General features: G+C 41.7%; 1 protein-coding gene across 2 annotated transcripts in view; it reads left to right on the top strand.

Annotated features, from left to right (window-relative positions):
- HENMT1 (HEN methyltransferase 1) overlaps positions 1 to 16,610 on the top strand; it is a 1,010,665-nt gene extending 994,055 nt beyond the window's left edge. For both annotated transcript variants that reach the window (XM_044086068.1, XM_044086067.1), the window contains exon 7: positions 16,005 to 16,610. In XM_044086068.1, the coding sequence (XP_043942003.1) occupies positions 16,005 to 16,400 (396 nt within the window). In that variant the 3' untranslated portion in view covers positions 16,401 to 16,610. The remainder of the gene's footprint in view (positions 1 to 16,004) is intronic.
- Positions 16,611 to 16,833: the final 223 nt, after the last annotated feature.

Raw genomic sequence — 16,833 nt, 5'->3', positions numbered from 1 at the left:
TGCGTTTTCGTTTAAGACACTTCTTCAGATGCAATACAATACATCCATTCTATCCTTCCTTATAAATACATTCAATTAATATAATTAACCAATTAATGAAACACACTTGAAATTCATCATCTAATTACAGCTTACTAACTCTTGCTTACTTAAAAACTTTTAAAAACTTATAAAAACTCATAAAATTCACAACTAACCAAACACATTACTTAAACCTTGCTATAAGAACATAAAAGACACCATTCATTTTCACAAAAGCATATTACAATAGAGATCATTCATACATAACAAAATTAAATACAAATTTAAATACAGTAATACATATCTGCCTACATTGTGTCTATTTTATTAATCCACATACTCCCTCTAGTGATAAAATAAGGATGTTACACAGAACCCAAAGTTTGCATTATTAAGAGTTAGAGTTATAGCTTCCTATCTTATTCTATTAGAAATAGATCTTAATTATTAAATTGATATTGCCTCACAATAATAAGGTTAAGTACCTTACATTCAAAAGGGAAAAAAGTAAAAAAGTAAAAGAGCACAGAGCACTTCAATAAGCTGACCTTTTTAATTTTGAGAATAAGAATAACACTCAAAGCTTAACTGCCCTCAATTTTAACACAGGCAATAAAGATACAATATTATTCAGGCCTGGTTTGGTATACGATTCCAGCTGAAGTTGCCATAACAGTTCTTTATATTCGATCGTATCCTCCCATGGCCCCCCTCGTATGTCTTTCTTAACCACTTCCAAAACAAAAAAGTGAAATTCTGCATCCAAACATTTAATTTTATGTCTGGACAAAGCATTATTGGGACACCCGGTTCTAATATCATAATTGTGCTCATATATCCGATTTTTCAATTTACGTTCGGATTTCCCCACATAAAAAGCTTGGCATTTTTTGCAAATGCTCAAATAAATGATTCCACTTGTGTGACAGTTTGCATATTCAGTACTCCTCAACAATATATCCCTACTCTGTATATGGACTGAATCACGGGCGTATATAAACGGGCATTGCGGACAACTACCGCATTTAAATGTTCCAATTCTGCCCTTTTTACTAAATTGGCCCCTCCCCTTTGTTTCAAAATAATTTTTAAGGTTCTTTCCCTTCCTAAAGGTGCATTTCAATGGGTGTTCAAAAAGGCGGTTCAGATCCGACAACTCACCAAATTTTTGCCATTCAGCCTTTATTAAGTTAAAAATAAATTTTGCTTCACCATTATAATCCAGAACAAGATTACTAGTACCATCAAGCCCATCTACCTGGCTCAATGATTTCATTGATTCATCCATTCCTAATATTGGGTAGAATTTATTTTCTCTCCCAGACACCACCTCTTTTTCTACTTCAAATACTAGTGCGTCAGGGTATCCTCTCTCTAGGAACATTCCATGTAGCTTCTCACATTCTTCATGGAAATCTTCATTCCTAGAGCACATTCTACTAGCCCTCACGTACTGCCCTTTAATAATTCCTTTTTTATGGTGGTGTGGGTGTGCACTAGAATAGGACAAATATGAATTGGAGTAGTTATCTTTCCTATAAACCTTCGAAAAAAACCTACCATCCTCCTTCCCTACATAAATGTCTAAGTATTGTAAGCAATCTTTATTCTTATTAAAGGTAAAGGTGAGGAAACTGGTGGTGCCAGATAAATAATCAAAGAAAGCAGAAAATTCGCTCTCAGTACCAATCCATAACAGGCAAATATCGTCCAGGTAGCGCTTATATAGTTTCCAACACTTTTTAAACCTGGAATTGAGGACAAACTTCTGTTCCCATATATCCAGGATAATATTAGCATAAGTGGGTGCACATCGTGCACCCATAGCAACTCCCTGAACCTGCCTGAAGAACTCACCCTCATAATGTATATAACTATTAGCCAATACTAAATCCATAAGGGTCAGGATCAAACGGAAATCATTTTGAGAAAACTTGCCATACTCTACCAAGGCTTCTTCAAACAATTCCATACCTTCTTTATGCGGTATGGACGAAAATAAATCAATAATATCTAAAGTTATAAACATTAAGTTTTCATCAAAAAGTTCTTCCTTCAAATTCCTTAATAGGTCCCAGGAGTCTTTAACTATGCCTGGCCCTTCCTTCAAAATTTCTTTGAGCTTAACGTCCAGCCATTTAGCCATGGGGGCTGTCACTGAAACCTCAGAAGCGACAATTGGTCTCATAGGCGGGTTAGTAATATTTTTATGGACCTTCGGCACTCCAAATATCACCAGTACTTTTGGTTTATCCACAGACAAATACCTAAAAGTGTTAATATCAATAGACCCCTCCAAGAGCAGGTCATTTAACACAACCCCCACTTTTTGGTTGCCTATATTAATCTCATTCAATGATGACCTCACATATCTATCTTCGTTCTGCAGCAATTCCATCATTTTTGATTCATAAACTATCTGGTCCATCATAACAGTGCCCCCACCCTTATCCGGTTTTATAATCCGAATATTCTTATCACCTGCTAGTTGTTGCAATAACCTATTTTCTTCCATTGTAAGGTTCGGAGTAATCCTTCTATTAGATAGTTCATTTCTAATTCTTTTTTCCACTAAGTTCTCAAAATTTTTAAGCTGTTGGTTTATAGGGGGATTATAAATACTTCTTTTCCTTAAATTATTAACACCTGTTCCTATAACATTTCCATTCTGTTTCTGAAACATAAGTTCAAAATTCTTCTTTCGAATAAACAATTTTAAATCAATAAGTACTTTACTTACATCAGCTTTTTTATTTGGTACAAATTTTTATCCCTTTGTGAACAATCGGAAATAAACCTCATTAACTTCCAGGGCACTATAATTGTATATATTATACCCATTCATTTTACAAACTATCCCTTCCTTCAACAACCCATAATTCTGGGGCACGTCATTTAACCCACCATCCAACTCAACTACCACTTCTGGTTGTTCTTGTTGTAATTCCTGTAATGGGTCTGTTGATTTAGCCCCCCCTCCCCCTCCTGAAAGTTTTTTTGATAATTCCTTTGATGGTAATTCCTTATACGCTCAGATCTTCTCAATTCTGGGAACACCTGTTCATCACTCAAACCAATATTATCCTGTCCTTGTTCTATCTCTTCGGAAACTAATTCTTGGTTAGACTGATAATTAAATTTTTTATTATTACTATTAGCGTAAGCACCTCTTGGGTTGGGGTAATTGTTTTTTTGTTTGTATTCCTCCATGTCCCTCCCAAGCTTTTTACACTTTATTTCAAAAACATTAGCTAAACTTCTCTCAATATTATTTAACATAATCTGATATTTCTTACGATTTTCATCCATGGAAAACAGAAGGTCATTAACTATCACTTTATTCAGTTCCTGTAATTTCAAATTAAGGCCCTCCATTTCCCTAGAATTTTCTTTCACTATAGCTTTTAAAATGTCAAGGCCACAATTATTAAAAATACTCAACAATTCCTGATGAAAATCAGACCCTACTTTCACTTTATTAGGATACTTGCATATCCTTAACCCTTTCGGGACAATACTTAAACTTATACATTCCTTCAGGTAAGCATTCTCAAGCTCTAAATTTTTAAATTTGAACAACATTTCATCAAAACGATCCATGTTCTGCTTAAACGTACTATTAAACTCAACATCCTTGTTATTAGGCAGATTTTTAGAATTAAAACAATATTTCACTTTTAAAACAGAGTTAAAGTCCATCTGTCCATTGTAAGAGTCTTTTTGGCTGGTACCTGACTGTTTAGTATTCGCGACCATTTCGCTGAACCCTCTAGCGTCTTGGCCATACTGCCTTGGTCTTGCTCCATTCACAACGTCCGTTCACTGCTTAACCGCTGAATTCTGCTCTTCACTTTGCAAAGACCTAAAGCACATTGGTACACCATTGCCAAATTCACTGCCATCAACTGTTCCGGACCCGAAAAGTGGTCGATCCTCAGAAATACCTTCATAGTCCGACTGACTGTTGGACCGCTGCCTGCATCGCCGCCTCTCCCTCCTTGGGAGAGCTTCCTGATTCAGCGGAAGTGCTGAAGGTGAACTCTGCACACCACAACTTTCCCTCGTCATAAGCTCAAGTAGTTGGGTTAGTTGACCAGACAATATATCCAACTTAGCATTAGTGTCCAGCCGTAAGTCACCTTCAATTGGTGCTATAGTGCCCTCCTCCACCTCCATAACTCGACCAGACCAAACAACAAAAAGGAGGCTAGCACCGAACAAATACTCACTAGTAGCAAAAGCACCAGAGGAGGAAGGCAACTCAGTCCTTGCTGGAAAAATGGATTTTATTACCACAAAACGACTGGAACACAAATGTAGATCCAAAACAGTCCCAAAGCACAAACGCTATGTCTCCACACCTGCGTTTTCGTTTAAGACACTTCTTCAGATGCAATACAATGCATCCATTCTATCCTTCCTTATAAATACATTCAATTAATATAATTAACCAATTAATGAAACACACTTGAAATTCATCATCTAACTACAGCTTACTAACTCTTGCTTACTTAAAAACTTTTAAAAACTTATAAAAACTCATAAAATTCACAACTAACCAAACACATTACTTAAACCTTGCTATAAGAACATAAAAGACACTATTCATTTTCACAAAAGCATATTACAATAGAGATCATTCATACATAACAAAATTAAATACAAATTTAAATACAGTAATACATATCTGCCTACATTTTGTCTATTTTATTAATCCACATACTCCCTCTAGTGATAAAATAAGGATGTTACACAGAACCCAAAGTTTGCTTTATTAAGAGTTAGTTATAGCTTCCTATCTTATTCTATTAGAAATAGATCTTAATTATTAAATTGATATTGCCTCACAATAATAAGGTTAAGTACCTTACATTCAAAAGGGAAAAAAGTAAAAAAGTAAAAGAGCACAGAGCACTTCAATAAGCTGACCTTTTTAATTTTGAGAATAAGAATAACACTCAAAGCTTAGCTGCCCTCAATTTTAACACAGGCAATAAAGATAAAATATTATTCAGGCCTGGTTTGGTATACGATTCCAGCAGAAGTTGCCATAACAGTTCTTTATATTCGATCGTATCCTCCCATGGCCCCCCTCGTATGTCTTTCTTAACCACTTCCAAAACAAAAAAGTGAAATTCTGCATCCAAACATTTAATTTTATGTCTGGACAAAGCATTATTGGGACACCCGGTTCTAATATCATAATTGTGCTCATATATCCGATTTTTCAATTTACGTTCGGATTTCCCCACATAAAAAGCTTGGCATTTTTTGCAAATGCTCAAATAAATGATTCCACTTGTGTGACAGTTTGCATATTCAGTACTCCTCACCAATATATCCCTACTCTGTATATGGACTGAATCACGGGCGTATATAAATGGGCATTGCGGACAACTACCGCATTTAAATGTTCCAATTCTGCCCTTTTTACTAAATTGGCCCCTCCCCTTTATTTCAAAATAATTTTTAAGGTTCTTTCCCTTCCTAAAGGTGCATTTCAATGGGTGTTCAAAAAGGCGGTTCAGATCCGACAACTCACCAAATTTTGCCATTCAGCCTTTATTAAGTTAAAAATAAATTTTGCTTCACCATTATAATCCAGAACAAGATTACTAGTACCATCAAGCCCATCTACCTGGCTCAATGATTTCATTGATTCATCCATTCCTAATATTGGGTAGAATTTATTTTCTCTCCCAGACACCACCTCTTTTTCTACTTCAAATACTAGTGCGTCAGGGTATCCTCTCTCTAGGAACATTCCATGTAGCTTCTCACATTCTTCATGGAAATCTTCATTCCTAGAGCACATTCTACTAGCCCTCACGTACTGCCCTTTAATAATTCCTTTTTTATGGTGGTGTGGGTGTGCACTAGAATAGGACAAATATGAATTGGAGTAGTTATCTTTCCTATAAACCTTCGAAAAAAACCTACCATCCTCCTTCCCTACATAAATGTCTAAGTATTGTAAGCAATCTTTATTCTTATTAAAGGTAAAGGTGAGGAAACTGGTGGTACCATTTCTTAAAAATATCATAAAACATTAAATATTGGCAAAAGTAGAACACACTTGTCACAAAAACAGACCCTAATGCAAAAATATGTCCTTCAGTAATAACTGTGCTCCTTGTCAAGAACTTCCTTTTTGAGGAAAAATACTGGTACTCTTAAATGAGGAAACACCTTAGTCAAAATATAGGACGTTATGTAGTCCAATCTCGCCTACATTCTTACCTGTAGGTTCGGCTCCGACTCTGCCAAAACTTTTCTAGCTCAAAGTCTTTCTATTGGCTGGGCTAAGATGTTATCCCATGCAGCACTGCTCTATATCCCCAGATCTCATTTGCCGCTTGTGTAGCTCAGACGTGGTCTCGCTCTTGGCTTTGGCTAAGTACCCTTTTTCTTCTTCTTGAGAGAATTTATTGCAAACAGAAAGCTATTTTAATAGCTATTGTTCATTTAGTATTATTTTGTGGAAAAGTTGTGTGTGTGTGATTGTTTCTGTGGTATCCCACTAGCTGTTCCAACGGGCTAGGCCCGTTTCAGTTAGAGGGCCTAGTCTGTCCCCTTGCTTCCCTGTGTTACAAACTTTCCGGTCTAAAACCGTTTAAATTAGAGGTTTTAGTCCTACCCCCACTCTTGTGTGTGTCAGAGGATCAGTCGTTAGAGTTTTTTGTTAGTGGTAGTGTTTTCCTGCCCTAAGTATAGTGCAAGTCTCTGACTGTTTTTCTAGTTGGTTCTGTACCTGTAATTTTTTGTCTTGGTGATTGGTGGTAGTTGGTTATGATGTCAAAAGATTCTAAGGAGCACAAGCCCTCGGGCTTTAAGAAATGCTCAAAGTGTGGCAATAAAATGTCCATTATCGATGGACATTCTGTCTGTGTATATTGTCTGGGAGCAATCCATCCCCAGGAGTCATGCATTTAGTCCTAGGGTCCTTCAGGAAAGAATGAATAAGTTAATTTTAAGGGACTTCTGAAACCCTCCTTCGAAGAGGGTCTGGAAACTGCTTCCAGCTCTAAAGCTAAAACCATGAAATCAAAAAAGAGGTCTCCGGCTCCTTCAGTCTCCTCGGAGCCACCGGAGAAAATAGCTAAATCAGCTTCGACATCCTTGGCTCCACCATCCTCGGGGCCGCAGGAAGTGTTTGTGGTGATGGAACCAGAACCGGCTTCAGCTCCAATCATTTTGGAACCTATTCGGAGCCGATCGCCTAGTATTAGGCAAGTATCACCTGAGAGGAGGTCTCGAACTCCCTCCCTGTCCTCCAAATCCTCCAGGACATTATCGGATGTGGACGTCGATAGAGTGGTGCAGAGACTCCTTCAGTCGCCGGTCTTGGCAAAATGGTTCTCGGCTCCATCCCAGTCGGCTCTGGAGCCCATCCTGCTACCTACTTCAATACTTCCTCCTCCGAGTGCATCCCAGCCTTCGGAGCCGGAGTGCTCAGCTCCGTGTGATGTCTCCAGGTCGGTTCCGATGGCCCCTCCTGGCTTATCAGTGCCAACGTCTGCTCCACCCCGTCGGCGCCGTCCACGGGATTCAGGACTCGGGATTCTTCAGTTGGACCCGAGGGAGAGGCTTCGGGACATCTCTCAGTCCCTAGTCTCCCTCTCGGTGCTTCGGCACGAGGAAGTCTGACTCCTGTCATGGCTTTGGAGGCTGGCCGCTCCTCGGACTCAGGGGGACCAGCCTTTGAGCCCATGCTGAGTGCGCTGGCCAGATCGTCAGCGACATCATGCAGGTCGGTCATTCTATCCCCTACTACTCTGGTGCGGGTCTCTGATCACCACCTATCTTTAGACAGCAGAGCCCCAAGGCCTCAGGGTACCCCCATGAGTGGTCCCCAAGTTTCTGAGGACCCCTCAGAGTGCTTGCCTGAGGAGCCCTCTAGAAAGAAAACGTGCAAGAGAAAGCACATAGACTCCCAGGATGAGTCTCTCACATCAGATACTGACTTCGAGGAATCAGAGGGGTCCCCCAAGTCATCCTCTGAGGATGTTTCTTTCTCTGACATCCTAGAGATCTTGCAACAAAGAGGTGACTGGCCGTCCAAATCCCCCTCCGAGGAGGAGTCGGTCTTCCTGAAGGCCTTCAGTGCTCATCCCTCCGCCTCCTGGGTGTCTCCACCCATCGATGAGCTCTTGGATTTGGTTTGTCGAAGGGTGTGGGAGAACCCTGACTCTGTGGAACCAGTCCCCAGGAGACCCAATAAATTTCTGTCTGCTCCCCCGGGTAAGGAGTTTCTTTCCAAGGGAGTCCCTGTGGATGCCATGGTGGTGGCAACGGCCACTCAGAAGGAATTAGCTGAGACTTCTTCCACCGTCCATCCTCCTAACAAGGAGTCTAGGACCATGGACTGGTATGGGAAGCATACCCTCTCTTCAGCGACCTTTACCTTACGGTCACTGAATTATTTATCTCACTTTACACGGCTCCAGAGAGATCTCCGCAAGGAGCTTGGAGATACTTTCATGGGTAACGTTTCTGAGGCGGTGACCCAGACGGTTAACGCCCAGATGTCTAACCTCAATTCCATTGTTAACTCCTCCATGAGGCTGATTTCATATGCAGCCGAGGGAGCGAGTAGGGCGGCAAGTTCAGGAGTCGCCCTTGGGAGACAGGCCTGGATGCGCCTTTGTCATTTCGCGGAGGCTTTCAAGTCTTCATTCATTGACACCCCTTTTGATGGTTCCTCTTTGTTCAGAACCAAGGTGAAAGACACCCTCACCAGGTGCGAGCAGGAGGGAAAAACTCTGTCTGCAGTAGGAGTCAGTTTTTCCCTTCCTTCTAGGCCTTATCCCAAGGCCCAGAGGGGTGGAAAAATGTGGTTCAAGAAATCACAGAGGTTTTTTCCCGGTGCACAAGGGGAACCCCCCTCCAGAGGCAGAGGAGGGGGGATATTCAGGGAGACGCTGCCCTAGAGGCAGAGGAGGCCCCTGCAACTTGGGAGACTGCGATTCCTTTTGTGGTTCTCCCTACTGTCGCTCCTGATGGGAGGCCCGACTTTGCATTTTCAGAGCCAGTTGGGGATCGAATCTCATTATACCCGGAGGCCTGGCAAGACATCACCCAGGACCAATGGGTTTTACGAATAATTTCCGGAGGTTATGTCATTCCCTTTTCGTCAGACCTCCCTCCAGTCAGAAAAATCCCGGATGTTCCACCCAGTCAGAGGGATTACGCAGCTTCAGAAGTTTCAAAGCTGCTAGAAAAAGGAGCCATCCAACATGTCCCCTCAGACCAGATTGGATTAGGGACTTACTCAAGATTCTTTTTGGTGCCAAAAAGAACAGGGGACCCTGAGACCCATATTAGATCTCAGCTGATTGCACAACCATGTGCAAAAGTCCAAGTTACGAATGGTCACATTGCAGTCTATTTTCCCATTGTTGGGAAAAGAAGTATGGATGTGCTCCATCGACCTCAAGGATGCTTACTACCACATCAAAATGGACAGGGCATCCAGGAGTTACCTACGCTTTCGGCTGGGAGCCAGTCATTTTCAGTTTCGAGCCCTGCCCTTTGGTCTCACCACAGCCCCCAGGGTGTTCACCAAATGCATGGCTGTGGTGACTGCTTACTTGAGACGTCAAGGATTCCAAGTGTTTCCATATCTGGATGACTGGCTCCTCACTGCCACCACCAGCCATCTACTAATTCAGACCAGGGACGCCACTATAAATCTGTGTCAACAGTTGGGCATAACATTGAACTGGGAAAAATCTGCCTTGTTGCCCTCTCAGCATGTCACTTTTATAGGTGCAGAACTAGACACTGTCCTCATGCGGGCGTTTCTACCACAAGAAAGAATCAGAGCCCTACAACAACAAGTTCACACCCTGCTCCCTCTGAGAAGAGCCGAAGGCAAGATAGGTTCTCCAACTGTTGGGGACTTTGGCCGCGACGATTATGTAAGTTCCTCTAGCAAGGTTACATATGAGACTCCTTCAGTGGTTTCTCTTTGCCCAGTGGTCTCTTCAACGTCTTCCTCTTTCTCACCCTATTCTACTTACAGTCAGATGCAAACAGGATCTCAGTTGGTGGCTTCGCACCGACAATCTGGACATAGGAAAGCCCTTCGTTCTGGCACCCCCGATTGCCACGGTGACCACGGATACCTCCCAGATGGGGTGGGGGGGCATTATCTAGGCAGGACAGTCCAAGGCACGTGGCAAGAGCATGAGATGCATCTGCATATCAATGTCCTGGAGAGGAGAGCTGTGCTACTTGCGTTGCAGGCACTTCAGAGCTTTCTTCTTCTCAGGACTATTGCAGTCCACTCGGACAATATGTCAGTGGTGTGGTAGCTGAACAAGCAGGGAGGAACCAAGTCATATCCCCTGTGCAGAGAGGCCATGCGAGTATGGCAGTGGGCAGTGTCTTCCTAACATTTTCTGGTGGCAACGCACATTCCGGGTAAGTCCAACGTGATCGCAGACAGGCTAAGCAGCGCTATTCTGATGACTTACGAGTGGTCCCTGAACTGTCAAGTTGCGGAACGGATCTTCCGCAGGTGGGGTCAGCCTTGTTGCGACCTTTTTGCCAGCCCCCTCAATGCCAAATGCAGAAGTTACTTCACATTGATTTCAGGGGGAGTCACTCAGGGACGCTCTAGTCCACGATTGGCCCTCCGGTCTACTGTATGCCTTCCCTCCGGTCCCCTTGCTGTCAAGGGTTATTCAGAAAGCGCAATCCTTGGGAAGCAGAATGATTCTGATTGCCCCACACTGGCCTCGTCAGATTTGGTTCCCCTTACTCCATCCCTACCTCATGGATGCTCCTTGGATTCTGGACCCACAACCAGACTTACTGACACACATGTCAGGGCAGCTCCATCCCACTCTGCGGACCCTCCGGTTGACAGCCTGGCTACTCCACTTCCGTCATTAGGTAGGCTTCATCATTTCTCGCCGGGGGTAGTTCATATTTTATCTTCCTCTCATAAGCCCTTGACCAGGAAGATTTATTCCAGCAAATGGAAGAGATTTTCAATTTGGGCTCATACCCAAAGGATTGACCCTTACACGGCTCCAATTTCATCTGTTTTGGAGTTCTTGTCTATGCTTTTTCACCAGGGCTCAGCGGCCGCCACCATTAAAGTCCAGTTGGCGGCGATCTCTACCTTTCATGTCGCAAATGAGCCTAGTCTGATGGCTCATAGACTCTGTAAGGCCTTCCTGAAGGGCACTCTGTTACTTCGTCCTCTGATATCGGAACCTGTCATGCCTTGGGATTTAAACTTTGTTCTACAGGCTCTTACTTCATCCCCCTTTGAACCTGCAGCTACTTGTGATTTAAAATTCTTGACCTGGAAGACTGTCTTTTTAGTAGCCATTATGTCAGCCAGACGCATTTCAGAGATTCAAGCTCTATCAATCAAACCCCCATACTTGATTTTTCATAAGGACAGGGTTTCTCTTAGACCGAACCCCTCCTTTCTTCCCAAAGTGGCGTCAATCAGTAACCTTGATCAATCCATTGAATTGCCAGTGTTTTTTCCCCAGTTCTCAAACAAGGCAGACTTCAGATTCCATCAATTGGATGTACACAGACAACTACGTTTTTATCTGCACAGAACGAAAAACTTCAGAAGATCTGATCTATTGTTTGTTTCCTTTTCGGAAAACAGAATGGGGTCTCCTGTTTCCAAAGTCACTCTGTCCAGGTGGATCTCCAGCTGTATTTCCTTTGTTTATTCCTCAGGGGGTAAGGATTTACCGTTTCCGGTTAAGGCTCACTCTACTCGGACTGTATCTACATCTACAGCCTATCATGCCAGATTGTCTGTGGATGATATTTGTGCTGCGGCTACTTGGGCATCTCCTCACACCTTTGTTACTCATTACAAATTGGATGTGGTATCTAGGGGCAGGTCTTCCTTTGGTTCCACAGTGTTCAGGAGTATTTTCCACTGAGCCTCCCAGGATTTAGGTGCTAGAGACGCTGTCCCATGGGTAAAAATGTAAGTTATGTACTCACCATAACGTTCGATGTATGTAGTCCATCTCGCCTCACATTCTTACTTACCCCCCCTCCTTCCCCCTTCCTGGAGGATCTGGAGGTTAGGTCTGGTTTCAGAGCTCCCTTCATTCTTGGTTTGTTCTTCCTTTCCTTGGGTGTTGTTATGCATGGAGAATGAGTGCTGGTGTTTGCAGCAAACTAGATCTGGGGATATAGACCAATGCAGCATGGGATACCATCTTAGCCCAGCCACTAGAAAGACTTCGAGCTAGAAATGTTTTGACCAAGTCGGAGCCGACATTTGGCTCCGAACCCACGGGTAAGAATGTGAGGCGAGATGGACTACGTACATCGAACGTTATGGTGAGTACATAACTTCTTGTTAAAAGTAATATTTTTCTTAGAAAAACAGTATTCTGCATGGAAAGGATCCCTAGAGGAGACATATCTGCCAGAAAGAAGCTTCAAAGCCAACAGCTGCTCCTTTTAAGTCTCAGAGATGCTTCCTCTCGAGACGGGAAGAAAGTAATGGAGGAAATCTTCATTCTGGCTATTGATTCCTTTCAGTGGGTTGTCCAATTAGCAGTCAGAGTGAAGTTGTGGGAGGGAGCCAGAGCTTTTTGAAGATGTTGTATCATATAGCCTAATGGCTACTGCAGCAGATGTAACAGTTAGCCCTTGTTGTACCTGTTCATTGTATTTGTTTCAGATTTATCTGAGGAACAGAGAACAGGATCGCCACTTCATGAATGATGCAAATATATAACTGTGAGGGTGAAATGTGACATTTGATCCTGTCTAGTGTAATGGATTAAGCCATGATTGTGGCCTTCATTGATGCAGGCTTCATTAGAGGCTCTGAAGCATGATAGAGGGGGTGCATGACCATTCTTGGAGGGGGAGGGGTGTCTGTGGCTTTGGTTGGCCATGCCCTCAACTTTCTGAAGACGGACCTCATGAGAGGCATCTCTGTCAACTTTTTTGCTAAAGAAGTCTGGACAAAGGCCCAGAAGTGGGCACAATTTTAAATATTACTCTACTTCAACTTAAAATGTTAATACAACAATAGGTTTTGCATCGACACACATTTTCTGAACACTAAGAAGCATTATTGACAGACTGTAGTCCTCTGTGATTTACAAGAAAATCCAAAAAGTTGTATGAGGACTATGACAAAATATGAAGCAAAATCAAGGATGCACAAAATTCTGGACAGTTCAGAGGTATTGTTGGGGGGTGGTGCAAGGGTAGGCCATGTGTGGGCTATCCAAGCCCACTGATAATACTTTACCCATTGTCTGCATGTGTGAAAGAGTATGCATGGACAAATTGTGGGCAGAGCTGGTCCATTTGCCAACATCTGCATTGATGGGAGAGGGATTAGGACATACAAGAAAAATGTCTTCAGTTTTTGGGTATGCTGGTAAGAGTACAAACTCCCTAGTGTCTGCAAGGATGATGTCTCTTTTCCAGAGGATGTGGAAGACCCCCTCCTGTGGGGAATAAATGGGCTGAAGCCCTGTTGAGGGGGACTCAGTGGTCAGCAAGAACCTGGGGGAGGATAACCCCTCTGTCACCCACTAGATTGCCAGCTGGTTAACATATAGGATGCAGGAAATAAAAATAGGGGAATTTATACCTCCACAAAGTGATCAGTCACCAGTGGAGTCCCTGAGGGTTCTGTGATTGGTCTTCTCCTTTTTGGCATCTACTTTTACTGAAGTAAAAGCAAATACCAAAGGGCTTTTGCTGACTACATTGGCAAATGACTGCAAGCTAGTAGCAGTCATTGAATCCCCAGATGACTTTACTGTCCTGCTGGAAGGTTTGGCCCAAATAAAAACTGGTGCTAAAATCATGGACTGAAACAAAATTAAAAAAAAAATGCATTATTGTATCCTTTTGGAAGTTCTCTATCCCAGGGAGCTACTACATTAACAATACGCTTCTTAGAGTTGACCCAGTTGTTTGGGATTTGGGAATGTATGTGGACAGTGACTTAACTTTTGATCAACATGTGCCCAGTGTTGTAACAAAGCCCTAATATATTGTACAGCTTATAAACAAACAGATTGTGTCTCCATCTAGGGATGCCATTGCCCCCCTTTACTCAGACCTCTTTAGGCCAATCATTAAGTATAGTGCCCCTAGGCTTGTATCTGTCCAGACACATGCAATAAGTGGAACACCCATAGTGATATCTTACTAAAAGGATAAAAAAATCTAAACATGCCTTACACAGACCAACTCAAAGCCCTGTCAGTGTACTCTCTGTATCATACAGACTGCTAAAAGGTGCCTAAAGCAGCCTCTGACCCAATGCACAACAGCAAGTCAAATGGCATCAGAAATACTTGATCTAGGGATATAAACCTCTTCCACAACATCAACTGAATGGTTGGAGAGACAGGTATATCTTGCAGAGGATACTGCTTCTCTGGAGGAGATTCCTGCTCCCCATTTAACAAACTTCATCCCTGTCCATATTCAAGAGCAACTTAGATGTATGGATAGGAAACAGAAAATTAACCTCAGGGCTGTACTAGTAATGGACCGAGATAGTTCCTAAGTTCTTTATCCAGTGCATGTGCCCCCTCATATTAACTACTGTATGATCCCAGTTATTGTCATAAAGGGTAATATATAATTATCAACCATGGATAGATTAGGCCCATAGAAAACCAATTGGGATATGTTAATTTGAGCAGCTAGCCTAGTACTTGTGTACGAACCGATGAAGATTGTAGTTGAGATTTATTGTAGACAAATGCAAACTACTGCATTGGAGTCGCAAGAACCCTATTGTGAAGCATCATCTGGCTCCAAAGCTAGGCAAAGAATCCAATAATGTTTCTCATACCTGGAGTGGACCACCAGGAGTGAGAGGGCAATGACTGTAGCAAACCAAATACTAATGTGTTTTTTCATGGTGATTGAAGCAAACGAGTGATACCGTGTGTGCTGTGGCCCCTTCTGGAAGCCATAAAGATAAGTCTCCTGGAAGGAGTCAAGGCAAAAGCCACCAGAACAGTGCTTGGTGTAAAAGTAGAAGGATATGTCGAAAAACTAGACAAGCTGGAGATCTAGAATTGTTAGAAAGACATGATATGGACAGAAGAATTGGTAAAAGGGAGGGGGGCAGGATATTGGTGCAGAGGATCTTATTATGGAGATGTGAAAGCATCATCCTGAACACAGAGGAAGGCATAGGCTGCAACCAGCAGATTGTAGGGACCACCTGTTTTTCGGAGCTAGGAAAAATATTTCTTCAGATTGAGAGTTGTGGATCCATTGAACTGATTGTCACAATGGAACAGGCTGAATTGACTGTTGAAATGGATGGAGGAGAGAAGGCTCCATTGAGACATTCAAGAGGGCATTAGATGGGTTTAGAAGAGGGGAGGCAGAATGGAGGGTGGAATGTTAAAACTAATTAATGGGTAGACTTCTATTCATGCTTAACCTCTAAGCACAAGAAATTTGGACAAAGCCAAAAATAATGGGGAGACACTCAAAATCAGGGACATATTTTAAATATTGCTGTTATAAACTTAACATGCATTTTTTTGATGGATATGAAGTCTGAAACTCAAATGTATGTCATTATTTAGTGACTGCAATTCACAGTTATTTGCCAGAAAACCACAACTTTTATAATGATCAGACTGAAAATATGAGACAAAAATCTGGACAGTTAAGCAGTATTAGCACTTGTAATGTATATTTACATATGTTGTCTATCATTCACAGTGGCTGAATGGCTGACATTTAAAAATAACAGGATCTCTGATTAACATAACTGACTATAACTATAGTAAAATGGTTTCCAGATATATTCATTAATGAAAATTTTAAGACTTTTGTTGGGATGGAAAAAAAAAACATATTTTGTTATTGTATGAATAAGCAATTTCAAATATTGCTGTTTTCTGATTAAAAAGTAGAGGTCAAGTGGTGGGTGAAAACATCAACAGAGTGCATTTCACTAACAATAATACTTTTTGTCTTTTAAGGTTTTTGAAGTAAGTTACCCCAGTCTTCAAGATATGAAGTATTTGAGGCATGCTGTGATTTTGGAAGTTACAAATATATCAGACAACATAAAGCGAAGTCTAATGAATAGTTGTTATAAGAAGAAAAAAAACAGTTGTGACAGTGTTCATATCAGCTGCTTGGAAACCGGATCTCAAACCAGTGACGCTATTCTTGAACCATACATAAGTGACCGTGTTCTCTACATACCATTGGCAAGACTTCTTACTTTTCCTAAGCTGCATCGTTTGTGTGATAACATAGATAAACTTAAAGAAGTACTTGCTGATAGAGCGGTTCTTTCAAAAGATGGTTCCTGTCTCATTGTTGTAATTGAAATAGATGAGGATTGGGACTGCTACACTTTGGATGAGTAAATTAGTTTTAAACTTTATTTTGTCATTATTTGTATTTTGCAGTTAATGGAAAAATGCTAACTGCAAATAACATTTGGAAAGTAGTATAATGATCCACCGTTATAAAACAGACCAAAAAGGACTATTAAAAGATTTAAGGAGAAGGCATGACTTTACCCTCTGTCATATTTCAAAGTAAGGTGTATGTTGCTTTTTGGGACTGCATGAAGTGACAGTATTGACTTTGAAGCTAAGGACTACCCTTAGTCCTTTTTTTTTTGAAAAAAAATTGTTAAGCAGTCCAGAGCTTTAGTGAATGCTTCTCTTATCATAGTAGCACAAGTTTATGTTCCTTGGTTAAACAACACGTTAAGGCTTGTGTTGGTTGACACCATTCCTAACACCTAAACAGTTCCACAGGTATTATTTGCTACATGCATTTTGTCAGCTTGTT

The sequence above is a fragment of the Protopterus annectens genome, chromosome 10.part0, assembly GCF_019279795.1.
Source record: "Protopterus annectens isolate FY-2018-M chromosome 10.part0, PAN1.0, whole genome shotgun sequence".
Taxonomy (NCBI): Eukaryota; Metazoa; Chordata; order Ceratodontiformes; family Protopteridae; genus Protopterus; species Protopterus annectens.
This window is presented reverse-complemented; position numbering and strand designations above follow the sequence as displayed.